The sequence below is a fragment of the Uranotaenia lowii genome, chromosome 2 (assembly GCF_029784155.1).
Source record: "Uranotaenia lowii strain MFRU-FL chromosome 2, ASM2978415v1, whole genome shotgun sequence".
Classification (NCBI taxonomy): Eukaryota; Metazoa; Arthropoda; class Insecta; order Diptera; family Culicidae; genus Uranotaenia; species Uranotaenia lowii.
In genome coordinates, this window is record NC_073692.1 from 158,022,833 (window position 1) to 158,041,279 (window position 18,447).

The 18,447-nt window shown below is 32.9% G+C and overlaps 2 protein-coding genes across 13 annotated transcripts in view; one reads left to right on the plus strand and one right to left on the minus strand.

The window, feature by feature from the left end:
• The window catches only part of LOC129749980 (dual 3',5'-cyclic-AMP and -GMP phosphodiesterase 11), a 427,967-nt gene that overhangs the window by 297,635 nt on the left and 111,885 nt on the right, over nt 1-18,447 (plus strand). The gene's annotated exons all lie outside the window — the stretch shown is intronic.
• Nucleotides 9,941-17,948, minus strand: LOC129742001 (uncharacterized; the record flags this gene model as incomplete). The annotated part of the gene is made up of 3 exons (XM_055733845.1): nt 9,941-10,003; nt 16,875-16,922; nt 17,766-17,948. Coding segments are annotated over 3 exons (294 nt in total), but the record flags the coding sequence as incomplete, so codon positions are not given.

Here is an 18,447-nt window from a genome sequence, read left to right on the forward strand (position 1 = left end):
GTGGAAGCCGCTGCTGGCTAATGTATGAGAATTTGGGATCAAAGTAGAACTTTCCCAGCCCGAAGAAGGGACAACTGACTGTGAGTACGGCGGACGGATACTGACCAGATAACCAGCGTTGAGAAAGGAAAATTATGACACATTTGAAGCGGTGTCTGCCTAAATATCTCGAGATTTTGAAATGGATTCAGTACGGTCTGAGGCGAGCCGATAAGAATTTCCAGATCAAAACGAAAAAGTGAAGATCAATTTCTCGATAAAATGTTTTTGAATTTGGAAACTATAGACAACTCATGCCCAGTCGGAAGTTTGAGGAACCTTATAAAAGCTTATCGAGCCCAGTGCTCAACTTATTTTTGACGGTCGCCATATTGAAATATTATTTCACAAGGTTTCGAAATAGAATATCGACTAACGGTGAGATTCAAAGGGTTAGTATTGAATTTTTTTTTATCAATTTAGGGTCACTCAACGGTTTCACTGTAAGAGACATCCTTTTCTAAAGACAACCTTTTCTAAAGAAATCCTTTTCTAGAGACATCCTTTTCTAAAGACATTAAACGATACAACTAAGTCTTTTAAGATATCTGCTGGATCTACACTATTTTTTTAAGACTTCAATCGTAGGCTTTCAATGTAAAAATGTTGCCTTAAAAATCGGAAGCACCCTAGGTGAAATCACATCTACTTTTCATTTAAACTTTTTTGATTAAATTTGGTTGTTGTTATTTAAACTATACATTTCTACTCAAACCTCTGACAACCAGGAGCATCGATGACAATCCACAAGTCCCAGGCTAAGTAAATAATAACAGCACTCCTCCGAGAGGAGTCTCTCGTTAACAAGTAAAACAGCCATAAAATTTTGTTCACAAGTGGTTAATTTGCCCCATCTAGTGTCTCAATTTCCTCCGGATTCGGAAAAAGAGAAAAACTCATTGAAGTGGAAGGAAAAGTCGTCCCCCAACCAACAGATGTCGCCATATTCAGCCTTTGCTTTATTACTTGGACTGAGAAAATCCAACAGGCTCCGATGGCCGGGGTCAGGAGCCAGCAGTCGTAAACAGAAAACGATAAAAATGTTCAATTAATTTTTCATAACGACCACGATAATTGAAAGCATAAAGTAACGAAACCCGCATTAAAATTCACGACACAAGGCCACGTGGAAGATTGGTAGCTGTATGTATGTTTTGGGTGTGGTAGCACGTGATGGCTTATTTTTTCTAATTTCGTCTCGTTGGGAATTTCTGGGAACGAAATTTATGCACCATTTCGGGAAGAAATAAGAGCAACATTGTGACTAATCTTCTGAGCTGAATTCTTCATACTTCATTACATAGAAGCTCTTCTAGAAAAAAAACTAACATCACGTAAATCGAATCAAAATTCATTTCTAAAAAGTCTATCGAGAAGTAGCGTGATTCGTATGCAATTGTTTATTGAATGAACGTGAGTCAATTGGCACCGGATGCCGAATTTTAACGAGACGATCTCTTGAATACAAACAGCATCGGAGCATTAACAGATTATTAAGTCATAATCGTGACTTAAGCCAATCAATGGTTTGGATTAGGTAACACATCAGTCATTATTCCTTCAAATAAAGGCCACCCACTTTGTGAAGGTCTTCCTTTTAACGATCCAAATGGACAGAACAACTGTCCTTATCATAATTATTTAAAAAATCACGTTTAACATGTTTTGCTACAAATTAAATTTTATGAAATTTTTTTGACATTTTAGAAAACTTTCAAAATTTTGACCATTTGGACACTTTTTAGAATTTTTAATAATTTTTAAAATGTTTATATTTTTTGCAATTTTCACCATTTTTACTATTTTGTCAATTTTAACTTTTTTACAATTTTTATAAGTTAAGCAATTTTTAAAGATTTTTAAATTTAAATAATTTTTACAAATTTTAATTTTTTTACAATTTTTATAATCTTTTCATAACTTTTACTATTTTATCAACTTTAACAATGTTTACATTTCTTTCAATTTTTTACAATTTTTATAATTGATTTTTTTCTACAATTTTAACAATTTTGACAATTTTAATAATTTTCATAATTTTTTCACATATTTCACAATTTAAGCGATTTCAATAATTTTTACTATTTTTGCTATTTTTACAATTTTTGCGATTTTTACAATTTAAGCAATTTTTACAATTTTATCGATTTTTACAATTTTGGCGGTTTTTAGAATTTATTACTATTTTAACAATATTTTCAGTTAAGACAATTTTTACAATTTTTCAATTTCACAATATTAACAATTTTAATTTTTTTTACAATTTTTACAATTGCTAAAATTTAGACAATGTTTACAATTTTTAAAATTTTTACAATTTTTACAATTTTGAAATTTTTTTAAATTTTAACAATTTTCACAATATTTACAATTTGACAATTTTTACAATTCTTACAATTTTTACAATTTTTACAATTTTAACAATTTTTACAATTTTTGCAATTTTTACAATTTTTGCAATTTTTACAATTTTTACAATTTTTACAATTTTTACAATTTTTACAATTTTTACAATTTTTACAATTTTTACAATTTAAAAAAAGATTTTTCAATTGCTACACATTTTACAATTTTGAATAATTAAATAATTTTTACGATTCATACAAGTATATAAATTTTTACAATTCTTACAATTTCTACCATTTTCAAAATTTTTACAATTTTTAAAATTTATAACAGTTGTACAAATTTTACAATTTTTGAAAGATATTTTAAAAATATAGAACATTTCAACAATTTTGATAATTTATGTAAATTTTAAAGTTATCATAATTTTGAAGAATTTTTACAGTTTAAACAATTTTTTTAAACTTAATTAACCTTTTTAAATGCCCATAATTTTAAAAGTTCATTAAAATTTAAAAAAAAAATCATTTTTCAAAACATTAACGATTCTCACAATTTTCGCAATTTTTACAATTTTGAAATTTTCACAAATTTTACAATTTTTTCAATGTTTACTTTTTTTTACTATTTTTAAAATCTTAACAATTTTTAGAGCTTTTGCAATTTCTACAATTTTTAAAATTTTTAAGAATTTTTTGTAGAGAAATGAATCGAACTTAGATGAAATTTCAGGGACTAGATAGGAGAAAATTTATGTTGAAAAACATGCGAGAAATAGACCAAGAAAAATGATTATGATCACATGGGAGAACTATTCCCTTCATTCCGATAGACATCGACACTCAACCAGTATAATATTCATACGCCAGGTTGGTCTCCTGTAGTAGAATGTCAATACATGGGCCCCGGAGAGGCGCAAGATGTGGGTTCAAGTCTCACCGGGAGACAAGGCGAGTTTTTTTCGCATGTTTTTCAACATCGATTTCCTCTTATCTAGTCCCTGAAATTTCATCTAAGTTCGATTCATTTCTCTACAAAAAAGTTTCGCTGACTGAATGTTTGAGTCAAGACCCATCTCTGGGTCGCAATTTAAAAATTTTAACGAATTTTGTACAATTTTTACAATTTTTACAATTTTTAGAATTTTTACAATTTTTAATAACAATTTTAAATATATTTTTACAATTTTTTAATTTTCACAATTTTTAAAATTCTCACAATTTTTACAATTTTTGCAATTTTTACAATTTTTACAATTTTCACAATTTTAACAATTTTTAAAATTATTACAATTTTTACAATTTTTACTAAATTTACCATTTTTATAATTTTTGAATTTTTTCCAAATTTTACAATTCATTAATTTTTACAGTTTTGACAATTTTTGTTATTTTAACAATTTAAACAACTTTTACGAATTTCACAATTTTTTAATTTAGCAAAATTTGACAATTTTTACAATTTTTACAACTTTTACAGTTTTTACAATTTTAAAATTTTTTACATTTTTTATAATTTTTACAATTTTTACAATTTTACAATATTTACAATTTTTAAAATTTTTAAAAATTGTACACTTTATATTATTTTTACATTTCTTATTACTTTTAAAGAATTTAAATTTTTTTTATTTTTTTCTATTTTTTCTAATTTTAACAATTTTTCAATACATATTGATAATTTTTACAATTTTAACATTTTTAACAAATTTAACCATTGGGACAATTGTAATAATATTGAAAACTTTTAGAATTTTTGAAATTGGGGCAATTTTTACAGTATAACAATTTACATAATTTCTAACTTTTTCAAAGTGTGTGCAATGTCAAGGTAATGAAAGTTTGGAATCAATTACATACTTTACAATTTTTTTATAACATCAACAAAAATTTCAATTTTTACAGTTTTAAGATAAGGGGATTTTTTTTTATTATCTGACGGGTTTGCGCCGGGGGTCTTCAGATTTTCCCCAAAATTGAAATTTTGGTTCATTTTTGCGACTTAAAAACACATGTATTTTTTCAGATTTCTAACATTTTTATTTTTTGAGTTAGCTTCGGTTAGATTTTTTTGTAAATAAAAAATAACCATTTTTCAAAGCTACATAACTCTGTTGTTTCTCAACGGAAATTATAAAATAGCACATCAAAATGCATTGAAATTTTATCAGCTTTCCAAATAGAATAGTTGAAAAAAATTAAATAATGACCTTCAACATGAAAAGTTGTAAATAAACTTTAAATGGCGTCTAAAAGTACCGTCTGCACCACCGAATATTTTGCAAAAAATACCATTGTATAGCTCGATTCATGATGCAACTTTCATCTGAAGACACCAAAGTGGGCCATTAACACCTTGAAGAGTTATGAAAGAAATAATGACAATAAATCTCTTTTTTTGCATCGAAAACAAACAATGGTGGAACAACTGCACTCACATATGGAGATAGCAAGCACTTCTAACAACATGGAAACAAAAAAACTTACCAAAGCAGGTAAAAAACACTATGTTTTCGTCATTTTCAGACTGCCCCTACACGCATAACAGTCCCATATGAATTTTCGTCATTTTAGGTCAACATAAGGCTTCAACATAAAAGACTAAAAAAAGAGGTTTTGTTCTAGAAATTTCGAAAAAAAATAACAATTCGTGGCTGTCCTATATGAAATATACCTGAATAACAGTCCCATATGTGAAATACCACGGATTTGGTTACTTTTCAATGTTTCTTTCGGCAAAATAGTCTTTGGTTTATTGCTTTGAATCATTTAAACATTTTTCAACTCACTTGATGTCGAATGATGCACACTAGTTTTCGAAGGCAGGTCTGACTTTCTTAGGAATGACTTCCTGAGCGAAAAACTATTGGATGCAAGCAAAAATCGTAAAAATATTCAACTTACAATGTGGAATTCATGATATTTTTTTGCAAAAGTATGTTTCTTTTTATGACAATTGCATTTAGAAGTTCAAAAATGATCAAATTTAAGTCTTAGAAAGTAGCTTGGTGATAAAAATATATTTTGTATGGGACTGTTATGCTAGTAGATTCGAAAAAGGTTTCAAATATGGTCGATTAACAGTCCCATAATGAATAAAAATGGTGCTCTCGACCTTACCAATAACCCAATTTCGAAAATTTCAGGCCTAACGATTTATTATGAAAAAGCTGATTGTCTCGCTTGCTTATTTTTGTATATGGGACTGTTATGAAAGAAGAGGCGGTAGATTGTTGCAGCTCAACTGACTTCATGTTATATCCAAAAATCTATTAACGTATGCGTTTATACCCAGTTTTGCACCAGGTCACAACAAGTTATGCACATTTTACTGTCATTTTTAGAAGTTTATGCGCTAAGTTTTGCATCCGTAATTCCCCAGATTTGATTTAAAATGGACGGTGGAACACTGAAGATTCTTGTGTGAGCGATCGAGGTAGCAAAACACTGACGACGAATTATGTTCGTTTTAGTATGGTAAACCTTAAAACTGGGCGAATGTAGAAAACGAATACGGTAAAAGTATCATATTTTCATCATTTTACAGCCTGGGCTGGCTATACTGAGCTCTTTGATTATTTCTACAACATTTGTGCCACTTTCTCATACTTTTTTGATCAAAGGGAAAGGATTTTGGTGTCCAGTGCTTAGCTCCCGATATAAACACTATGTAAAGCACGTCTATATTTCATTTTTTTAATCACATTTTTATGATCCCAAACACAGGGACTGGACCTTCTACTATTGGCATTGATTAAGCTTCACAATGATCTTTGCTCGAAAAATTAATAAGTTACATAGTATATGACCAGGTTGTAAAGCAACATTCCCATTATTAGTTATATCACTTAAACAATACGATACTCAGAATTTTAGTTAAAATTTAAAGTCAGTTTTGCTGTAAACACACAACAAAGCACGAAAAAGTAGTGTTTTTTACCTGCTTTGGTAAGTTCTTTTGTTTCCATGTTGTTAGAAGTGCTTGCTATCTCCATATGTGAGTGCAGTTGTTCCACCATTGTTTGTTTTCGATGCAAAAAAAGAGATTTATTGTCATTATTTCTTTCATAACTCTTCAAGGTGTTAATGGCCCACTTTGGTGTCTTCAGATGAAAGTTGCATCATGAATCGAGCTATACAATGGTATTTTTTGCAAAATATTCGGTGGTGCAGACGGTACTTTTAGACGCCATTTAAAGTTTATTTACAACTTTTCATGTTGAAGGTCATTATTTAATTTTTTTCAACTATTCTATTTGGAAAGCTGATAAAATTTCAATGCATTTTGATGTGCTATTTTATAATTTCCGTTGAGAAACAACAGAGTTATGTAGCTTTGAAAAATGGTTATTTTTTATTTACGAAAAAATCTAACCGAAGCTAACTCAAAAAATAAAAATGTTAGAAATCTGAAAAAATACATGTGTTTTTAAGTCGCAAAAATGAACCAAAATTTCAATTTTGGAGAAAATCTGAAGACCCCCGGCGCAAATTGTCAGATAATAAAAAAAAATCCCCATAAATTAAGATAAATCGATGTTTAAAATTTCTTCAATTTTAGAAATTGTTTTAAAATTCATGAATTGTAAAAATTGTAAAATTATAAAAATTGTAAAATTGTCAAAATTGTAATAAATTTTAAAAATTAAAAAATTCTTAAAAATTTTAATGATTTCAAAAATTGTTGAAGTTTTTAAAATTGGGAAAATTGTTATAATTGTGTAATTGTAAAAATTGCTAAAATTTTTAAAATTTTTAAAATTGAATAAGTTGTCAAAATGGTAAAAATTATTTAAAAAATTATAATTGTACAAATTGTAAGAATTGTTGAATTATTAAAAAATGTAAAATAAAAAAAAATTAAAAATTGTTAAAATTTTAAAAATTGTTAAAATTGTGAAAATTGTTAAAATTGTAAAAATTGTTAAAATTGTTAAAATTGTAAAAATTGTAAAAATTGTAAAAATTGTAAAAATTGTAAAAATTGTAAAAATTGTAAAAATTGTAAAAATTGTCGAAATTATAAAAATTGTAAAAATTGTCGGAATTGTAAAAAATTTAAAAATTGTAAAAATTGTAAAAATTGTAAAAATTGTAAAAATTGTAAAAATTGTAAAAATTGTAAAAATTGTAAAAATTGTAAAAATTGTAAAAATTGTAAAAATTGTAAAAATTGTAAAAATTGTAAAAATTGTAAAAATTGAAAAAATGATAAAAATTTTAAAGTTGTTAAAATTTGGAAAATTGTAAAAATAGTAAAAATTGTGATAGTTTTAAATATTGTAAAAATTGTTAAAATTGTCAAAACTGATAAAAATGTAAAAATTGTATAAGTGTAAAAATTGTCAAAATTGTCAAAATTTGTAAAACTTCATAAAATTCTTGAAATTATTAAAAAAGTTAAAATTTATAAAATTGTTAAAATTGTCAAAATTTTCAAAATTGTCAAAATTGTCAAAATTGTCAAAATTGTCAAAATTGTCAAAATTGTAAAAATTGTCAAAATTGTCAAAATTGTCAAAATTGTCAAAATTGTCAAAATTGTCAAAATTGTCAAAATTGTCAAAATTGTCAAAATTGTCAAAATTGTCAAAATTGTCAAAATTGTCAAAATTGTCAAAATTGTCAAAATTGTCAAAATTGTCAAAATTGTCAAAATTGTCAAAATTGTCAAAATTGTCAAAATTGTCAAAATTTTGACAATTTTGACAATTTAGACAATTTTGACATTTTTGACATTTTTGACATTTTGGACATTTTGGACATTTTGGACATTTTTGACATTTTTGACATTTTTGACATTTTTGACATTTTTGACATTTTTGACATTTTTGACATTTTTGACATTTTTGACATTTTTGACATTTTTGACATTTTTGACATTTTTGACATTTTTGACATTTTTGACATTTTTGACATTTTTGACATTTTTGACATTTTTGACATTTTTGACATTTTTGACATTTTTGACATTTTTGACTTTTTTGACTTTTTTTACTTTTTTGACTTTTTTGACTTTTTTGACATTTTTGACCTTTTTGACAGTTTACAAGTTTTCGACAAGGATAGCAATCGTTGACTTCGTACCGTACAGTCGAGTTTTACAATCGCTCTTCAATTTTTTGTTGTTGTGATAAAAAGTGATAAGTTTTGATACGCGTCGTGTTCCCGATTCAACACATCCGGTCTTCTGTACCGCCAGGACATCAAGGAAAACGACAATCGGTAGCCCGATTCCTCCGGATTCTGTATGCCGAGACCGGCTACCATCTCAAGACGATCATCGAATTGAAGACATTTTGCGATTCAAATCCGTGCTGAGCGTTTGCAAAATACGGAACCAATCCTGCCATCACACGGAAGGAGCCCGGGTGGTGGACGGCCCCTGTCGAATTGCTGCACAAATCGAGACAGTTACGAAAATCTCACATCCATGTTTGTTTTTTCATCGCCATCGCAACCGAGGCCGCCGTCCTAGCTGCCAAGAGCCAAGGCCAACTTAGCCTTCCTTCTCCAATCAACAAAGGAAAACCACGTGATTCGGACCGTTGCTGGACACTGGACCAAATTAAGTTGTTATTGTTGCTTTTTATAAATTACTTAATAGTTTGAACATTTTCATTCTCTTTTCACATTTTCTTTTGACTATATTTTTCTCTTTGACTTTTTTCGATTATTGTGAGATTCGTTTTTATTTAAGCACGATAGACGTTTACGTCTCCGTGCATAAATATGATCGAAGGCGGGGGGTTAAACTCAGTATCTGGAGATGATTCGGATACTATCGGCGAAGATGAGGAGCAACTGGAGGCCTTGGATCAACCTGGTCCTTCAGGTGCTAATTCATTTTCGGCAGATGGTGTTTCAAAATCATCTACAGCTGCTAGTTTGACTTCTCGACTCAGAGTGTATCCCGAAGACTCATCTATTTCTGGTCCTTGGGTGGTTTTCCTCCGGCCTAAACCAAATGGAAAACCACTTAGAGTTGTTCAGATCACAAAAGATCTGGCCAGGTGGACCTCCGTTACCAATATAACCAGAGTACGGCCAAATAAATTGCGAGTTGTCGTTGCTAACCAGAAAACCGCAAACGAAATTGTTTCCAGCCAGTTTTTCACCAGAGAATATTCCGTATTCATTCCCTCAGAAAGGTTGAAATAGAAGGAGTGATCACTGAAATGAGCCTGGAGGAGGAATACGTTAAATCCAACGGTGTTGGCAAATTCAAGAACCTTGATTCGACTTCGGTCAAAATCCTGGATTGCCGCCAACTTGTAAGTGCCACCACCGTAGATGGAATTAAAAAGTATTCTCCTTCAGCCTCATTTCGGGTGACTTTCGCTGGTACCGCGCTCCCTCATTATGTTTTAATTGACGGGATGCTAAGGTTACCTGTGCGACTATTTGTTCCTCGTCCTATGGAGTGCAAAAAATGTATCAAATTAGGACACACCGCTTCTCATTGCTCCAACAAACCACGTTGCCCTCGCTGCTGAGAGAATCATGTGGAAGATGCGTGCTCGGCAATAGAACAGAAATGTGTCTATTGCGGGGGCTCACCACATGATATCTCTTCCTGCGAGGCTTTTAAGAACTGCTGGAACAAGCAGAAACGGTCTCTGAAAGAGCGTTCGAAACGTTCATTTGCAGAAATTTTGAAAAGCACTTCTCCTGCTTCTCCGTCAAACAACTTATTTTCAGCATTGTCAGTTGACAATTTAGATTCAGATACTACTGATGAAGACCAACCATTTTTGATTGTTGGGAATTCTCGTAAGCGCGCCAGAGTGACTTCTCCCAAAATTCTAAAAAAAATCCCCTTAGTTAAATCTCCATTCATCCTTAGGAAAAAACCGGAGACGGTCATAAAAGAAAAACCAACTCCACCAGGTTTTCGTATAAATTTTTCGCCCTCAAACAACCCAGCAGTTGCGAGTACATCAAAAATCCCTCAAATAAATGCGGATGCACCAAAATCATCAACTCAGACGGGATTTTTCAAATTTTCTGACATTGTGAATAGTATATTTTCATTCTTTAAACTATCTGACTCCGTTAGAAGCATTGTTAATGCAATGCTTCCCATAGTAAAGACACTTTTTCAGCAATTGATGCAAACTTGGCCCCTCCTTTCAGCGTTTATCTCTCTTGATGGCTAATTTAGTCCGAGAGGTCGGAGATATCACTGTTTTACAGTGGAATTGTCGTAGTCTTATTCCTAAATTGGATTCGTTAAATTTTCTACTTCACGAAACTAATTGCGATATTTTTGCGTTGTCCGAAACTTGGCTTTCTTCTCAATCTAACATCTCATTCCACGATTTTAACATTATACGTTTGGATCGCCACGATTCTTATGGAGGGGTGCTTTTAGGGATCAATAAGCGCCACTCTTTTTATAGAATTGACCTTCCTCTATCAGGAGGAATTGAAGCTGTTGCATGTCATACAACTATAAGAGGTAAGGACTTATGCATCGTCAGTTTGTACTGGCCTAATAGAGTTGCAGTGGATCGAAATCACCTAGAGGACCTGTGCTCAGTGCTTCCTGAGCCAAGGTTGATCCTGGGTGACTTCAATTCACATGGAACTGTCTGGGGAGAACAAACTGATGATAGTCGTTCTTCTCTTATCTATGACATTTGCGACAGTTTTGATTTAACAATCTTGAACACGGGTGAAAAAACACGAGTACCTAAACCTCCTGCAAGACAAAGTGCAATTGACCTCTCACTCTGCTCAAATTCACTATCATTGGATTGCCAGTGGAAGGTTATCCTTGATCCCAATGGTAGTGATCATCTGCCTATCAAAATTATAATCACAAATGGAGTCAACACTTCAAATTATACGAATATGACATATGACCTTACAAGAAACATCGACTGGAAAAAATATGCGGACTCGATTGTATCAGCCATCGGCTCTGATGATGGCCTACCTCCATTGGAAGAATATAAATTTCTTGCTCGTTTGATTTATGATTGTGCGATTTGCGCTCAAACGAAACCCATGCCTACTTCATCTCTTCGTCGAAGAATTCCAAATGCATGGTGGGACAACCAGTGTTCCGAGCTTTATAAGAACAAATCTAACGCATTTAGAACTTTTAGGAAAAATGGGACCCTTGACAATTTCCAGTCCTATTTATCTCTTGAGAATCAATTCAAAAAATTGATCAAAGGTAAAAAACAGGCTTATTGGCGTAATTTTGTTGGAGGTTTGTCAAGGGAAACGTCCATTGGCACTCTGTGGAAAGTTGCCCGAAGAATGCGCAATCGAGGATCTGCAATAAATGAAAGTGAAGAACATTCACATAGGTGGATCTACAACTTTGCACGGAAAATCTGTCCCGACTTCTCACCTGTGCAAAAAATCATTCGTAATGTGCCAGCAGATAGGTGCAGTTTAGATTCAAACTTTTCGATGGTGGAATTCTCACTTGCTCTTCTCTCTTGCAACAATTCGGCTCCGGGAGTTGATAAAATTAAGTTTAACTTGTTGAAAAACCTTCCGGATGCCGCAAAATTTCGCTTGTTAAATTTATTCAATCAATTCTTGGAGCACAACATTGTTCCAGAAGAGTGGAGACAAGTGAAAGTCATTGCTATCCAAAAGCCCGGAAAACCAGCGTCTGACCCCAACTCTTACCGTCCAATAGCGATGTTGTCTTGTATACGCAAATTGATGGAGAAAATGATATTGTTTCGTTTGGATAAATGGGTAGAAACAAATGGTCTCCTTTCAGATACTCAATTTGGGTTTCGAAGGGGCAAAGGGACAAACGATTGTCTTGCTTTGCTGTCTTCAGAGATACAAATGGCGTACGCAAAACGTGAGCAAATGGCTTCAGTGTTTCTAGACATAAAGGGAGCTTTTGATGCAGTCTCAATAGAGGTTTTGTCAGACAAGTTACACTCCCGAGGTCTGCCTCCTCTATTGAACAACATCTTATACAGCCTGCTTTGTGAGAAACATTTGAACTTTGCTCACGGAGATATTGCAGTTAGAAGAACCTCTTACATGGGCCTCCCGCAGGGTTCATGTTTGAGTCCACTTTTGTACAACTTTTACGTAAGCGACATCGACAGTTGTCTCTCTGAAGGCTGCTCTCTAAGACAACTTGCAGATGACAGCGTGGTGTCTGTCACAGGATCTACTGAGTCTCATCTGCACAGACCTTTACAAGATACTTTAGACAGATTGTCTTCCTGGGCTTTGGGGCTTGGGATTGAGTTTTCCCCACAGAAAACGGAGATGGTCGTTTTCTCTAAAAAACATAGACCTGCTCAACCTAAGCTTCAACTTCTAGGCAGAACGATCACTCAATCGAGATGTTTTAAGTATCTTGGGGTTTGGTTTGATTCCAAATGTACCTGGAGAGCCCATATTGAGTATCTGAAAGGAAAATGCCAACAAAGGATTAATTTTCTCCGATCAATCACTGGCACCTGGTGGGGAGCCCATCCAGAAGATGTTATAAAATTGTATCGAACTACTATTCTCTCAGTGATGGAATATGGTAGCTTCTGTTTCCAGTCAGCTGCCAAAACTCACCTCATCAAACTCGAGCGAATCCAGTACCGTTCTCTTCGCATAGCTTTGGGCTGTATGCCCTCAACGCACAATATGAGTCTTGAAGTATTGGCAGGAATACTCCCTTTGAAAGATCGATTCAATTTACTATCACTTCGGTTCCTCATCAGGTGTGAGGTCATGAACCCATTGGTGATTGTCAATTTTGAAAGGCTTTTAGAGCAAAATCTTCAAACTAGATTTATGTCTATATACCACATCCTCATGTCAATGCAGGTAAACCCTTCTTCGTACTCCCCAACTCGTGTTTGTAGCCCTGACTACGATAATTCTTCTGTCCAGTTTGATTTGTCAATGCAGCAGGAAATCCGTGGAATTCCGGACCTTCACCGTCTGCTTTTAGTTCCAAGAATTTTTGATGCTAAATATAGACACGTCAATGCTGAACAAATGTACTTTACTGATGGCTCTGTTATGGATGAATTTACGGGATTTGGAGTATTTAATGAAACTACTAGCGCTTCTTAAAGTCTTCAATCACCATGCTCTGTGTACATTGCAGAGCTTGCAGCTATCCACTGGGCATTGGACAGTGTCGCCTCACGACCCGTTGAACACTACTACATCATAACGGATAGTCTTAGCTCGATGGAAGCAATCCGTTTTATAAGACCTGGAAAGCATTCTCCGTACTTTCTCGAGAAGATACGGGATACTTTGAGTGCTTTATGTAAACGTTGTTTTTCCATCACCTTCGTTTGGGTACCTTCACATTGTTCGATTCTGGGCAATGAGAGGGCAGACTCTCTTGCGAAGGCGGGTGCGACGGAAGGAGACACTTATCACCGTGAAATTGTTTTTAACGAATTCTACTCTTTGGTTCGAAGAAACTCACTTGTCAACTGGCAGCGCAAATGGGACGAGGATGAGGATGGTCGATGGCTCCACTCGATTATCCCAAAGGTTCGCCTTAAACCCTGGTTCAATAGGTTGGATCTAAGTCGAGATTTTATTCGAGTATTTTCTCGTCTTATGTCCAATCATTGTTCCTTAAACGCGTTACTCTTTCGTGTAAACCTGGCTGGCAGCAATTTGTGTAGCTGTGGCCAAGGTTACCATGACATCGAGCATATTGTTTGGTCGTGTGAGGTCCATCTTGTCGCCAGAACGAATTTAATAGACTCCCTTCGGGCCCGAGGAAAACCACCTAACGTTCCAGTGAGAGATGTGTTGGCTGTAATAGACTTAGACTACATGTTCGAAATTTATCTATTCCTAAAAGCTATCGACCTTCGTCTATAACTATTTTCATTTTCACGTTTCCCTTTCTATATCTTTTCTTTGAAAAATTGTTAAACTAGGTTAAGTAACCAATTGTAAAAAGCAAAAAGATGTTGGCTCTTTAAAACTCAAAGGTCCGAGCCGTTTCAAATAAACGAATTATAAAAAAAAAAAAAGTTTTCGACATATTAGACATTTTCGTTATTTTTTGACATTTTTGGCGTTTTTGACATTTTTGACTTTTTTGACATTTGATATTTTTAATTTTTTTTTTTTTGAAAATTGTCAAAAATTTGTCAAGGATTCATTGAAACATTCGTAAAAAGTGGGTCTAAACTTTTTTCAAATCGTTTTTCAATTCAGGCGCAGAGGCAAACTTCCTCCCGATAAAAGCATAAGTTCGAATTTGATTCTGTGTTTGTTTTCGACTGACTTGTTTCTACAATTTACGGTCACAAGTTTTATACTGAACTTGAAGTAGGATCAGCAAGTCGTCCGTCGTCGTCGTTAGACGATTGGCACTTGCTCAACCACAGACAAACATCTCTTCTAGGACTAGGATTTCCATGAAAAGTTACTCCACGCAGCAATGCAAACAAGCAAGCAACTGGCGTTCCTTGGTTGCTTCCATTTCATCCGGTTTACTTCCTAGGAAGTGTCCTCGGCCCGCCATTACCGATGAAAGTTTGCTCATTTTTGGCATTCGGTATCGTTCGCATGAATAAACATTATTTTCCGTTCGCCTTGGCAAATATCTGCCGGCATCGAGGACGAGATCCATCGCTTGTTGCCCTTTTCCGTCGCTCTTCCTTGAATGTGTTTATGTGTGAGTGAGTGGGTTTGTTGGTGTGTTTGCCTCTGTACGTGTGGATTTTCTTGGAGTCCGGGTAGTTTGGGATCAGAGAAAGTTTAGAGAGATGATATCAACACACAACACCCAGAACCTTGAACTTGAAAAACGTTTGCCACATTTAGCCGGTGGGGTTTGTGGAAATGAGAGTTGGTTTCTGGTTTCAGTTGTGGGATTTATTTGAAGATGTTATGTATGCAAAGTTTGAAGGTAATATTTCTGACATGAGAGGATAGGCAAATAATAATGGTCTGGTTTATGGGGTGCTTCGGAAGGGTTTACATGCTAATAAGAGAGGAATTTAATTAGAGCTTAAGAGTTTTTGCAGACCGGCTTTTTTAGGTTTCCAGCCCGATTGCTAACTCTTGAAGCTCTCACCATACTGGGTATCATTTCACGAATGAATTGTTTAACATTCAAAAAATAAAATCATGGAACATCCTTTCTCAACCATAAAAATCAAGACATAACACTCCAGACAACATTTCAAAAATTTATTGAAATATCGAAACAGCATCTGGTTCCGAACAAAAAATACAAGAACACTTTTCCATAAACCTCATAATGTTACAAGCCATTGAACATTTATTTGCCACATCAGCTACCAACTTTTTCTTGCATCCTCTTTCAACTTCAGCCCTCCTCTTCTGACAGTAGAGCTACAAAAAAGTGTAAAATTGATAAAGGATATTATCAACCACCGATAGGAGAAGCAACAAAACTCCAACTTCTCTTGGGTTTTTCTTCTTTGTCTCGATTGTTTCGAGATAAAAAAGAATCAGAAAATATGCTACACTGCTACACATAATCAAATACCGAAATCAATGTCTAGTATCTTTGTTCCGCTCCCTGGGGGGAGGTTTTGTAATATTTTCACTCAGTGGGTGGGTGTTTGGAAGGTGGAAAAATGGTGGAATAACAATATGAAGAACCTCACAAAAACATCTTCTCACCGTGATCGCTATCATCATAACGTTATTTGATATTGCTCTCGGTACGATACTTTTAGAGGTTAACGTTTGTACTTGGAGAATGTTTTTTAAAACGAAATCTTGAAAAAAAATCTGAGACAATCGATAATTAAAAAAAAAAATTTTTCCAAATTTATTAATGTCTATGCAGAAAAAAAATTGTCCGCTAACAACGCTTCTAACTTCTAATTCTCTATTCTAACTTCTGATTCTAAATTCTGACTTATGTTTTCCGACATCTGATTTCTGACTTTGACATCTCACTTTTGATTTTTTACTCTTGATTTTGGATTCACGAGTTTTGATTTCTGTCATTTTACATCTGACTTTTTTCTTCTGACATCTGACTTCTGACTTCTGACTCCTGACTTTTGTGTTTTGTGTTTTGTTTTTTGACTTTTGACTTTTGACTTTTGACTTTTGACTTTTGACTTTCGACTTTTGACTTTTGACTTTTGACTTTTGACTTTTGACTTTTGACTTTTGACTTTTGACTTTTGACTTTTGACTTTTGACTTTTGACTTTTGACTTTTGACTTTTGACTTTTGACTTTTGACTTTTGACTTTTGACTTTTGACTTTTGACTTTTGACTTTTGACTTTTGACTTTTGACTTTTGACTTTTGACTTTTGACTTTTGACTTTTGACTTTTGACTTTTGACTTTTGACTTTTGACTTTTGACTTTTGACTTTTGACTTTTGACTTTTGACTTTTGACTTTTGACTTTTGACTTTTGACTTTTGACTTTTGACTTTTGACTTTTGACTTTTGACTTTTGACTTTTGACTTTTGACTTTTGACTTTTGACTTTTGACTTTTGACTTTTGACTTTTGACTTTTGACTTTTGACTTTTGACTTTTGACTTTTGACTTTTGACTTTTGACTTTTGACTTTTGACTTTTGACTTTTGACTTTTGACTTTTGACTTTTGACTTTTGACTTTTGACTTTTGACTTTTGACTTTTGACTTTTGACTTTTGACTTTTGACTTTTGACTTTTGACTTTTGACTTTTGACTTTTGACTTTTGACTTTTGACTTTTGACTTTTGACTTTTGACTTTTGACTTTTGACTTTTGACTTTTGACTTTTGACTTTTGACTTTTGACTTTTGACTTTTGACTTTTGACTTTTGACTTTTGACTTTTGACTTTTGACTTTTGACTTTTGACTTTTGACTTTTGACTTTTGACTTTTGACTTTTGACTTTTGACTTTTGACTTTTGACTTTTGACTTTTGACTTTTGACTTTTGACTTTTGACTTTTGACTTTTGACTTTTGACTTTTGACTTTTGACTTTTGACTTTTGACTTTTGACTTTTGACTTTTGACTTTTGACTTTTGACTTTTGACTTTTGACTTTTGACTTTTGACTTTTGACTTTTGACTTTTGACTTTTGACTTTTGACTTTTGACTTTTGACTTTTGACTTTTGACTTTTGACTTTTGACTTTTGACTTTTGACTTTTGACTTTTGACTTTTGACTTTTGACTTTTGACTTTTGACTTTTGACTTTTGACTTTTGACTTTTGACTTTTGACTTTTGACTTTTGACTTTTGACTTTTGACTTTTGACTTTTGACTTTTGACTTTTGACTTTTGACTTTTGACTTTTGACTTTTGACTTTTGACTTTTGACTTTTGACTTTTGACTTTTGACTTTTGACTTTTGACTTTTGACTTTTGACTTTTGACTTTTGACTTTTGACTTTTGACTTTTGACTTTTGACTTTTGACTTTTGACTTTTGACTTTTGACTTTTGACTTTTGACTTTTGACTTTTGACTTTTGACTTTTGACTTTTGACTTTTGACTTTTGACTTTTGACTTTTGACTTTTGACTTTTGACTTTTGACTTTTGACTTTTGACTTTTGACTTTTGACTTTTGACTTTTGACTTTTGACTTTTGACTTTTGACTTTTGACTTTTGAGACTTATGAGACTTTTGACTTTTGACTTTTGAGACTTATGAGACTTTTGACTTTTGAGATTTTTGAGACTTTTGAGACTTTTGAGACTTTTGAGACTTTTGAGACTTTTGAGACTTTTGAGACTTTTGAAACTTTTGAGACTCTTGAGACTTTTGAGTTTTTTGAGACTTTGGATACTTTGAAGACTTTTGAGACTTTTGAGACTTTTGAGACTTTTGATACTTTTGAGACTTTTGAGACTTTTGAGACTTTTGAGACTTTTGAGACTTTTGAGACTTTTGCGACTTTTGAGACTTTTGCGACTTTTGAAACTTTTGAGACTTTTGAGACTTTTGAGACTTTTTAGTTTTTTGAGACTTTGGATACTTTGAAGACTTTTGAGACTTTTGAGACTTTTCAAACTTTCGAGACCTTTGAGACTTTTGAGAATTCTGAGACTTCTAAGACTTTTGAGACTTTTGAGAGTTTTAAGACTTTTGAAACTTTTGA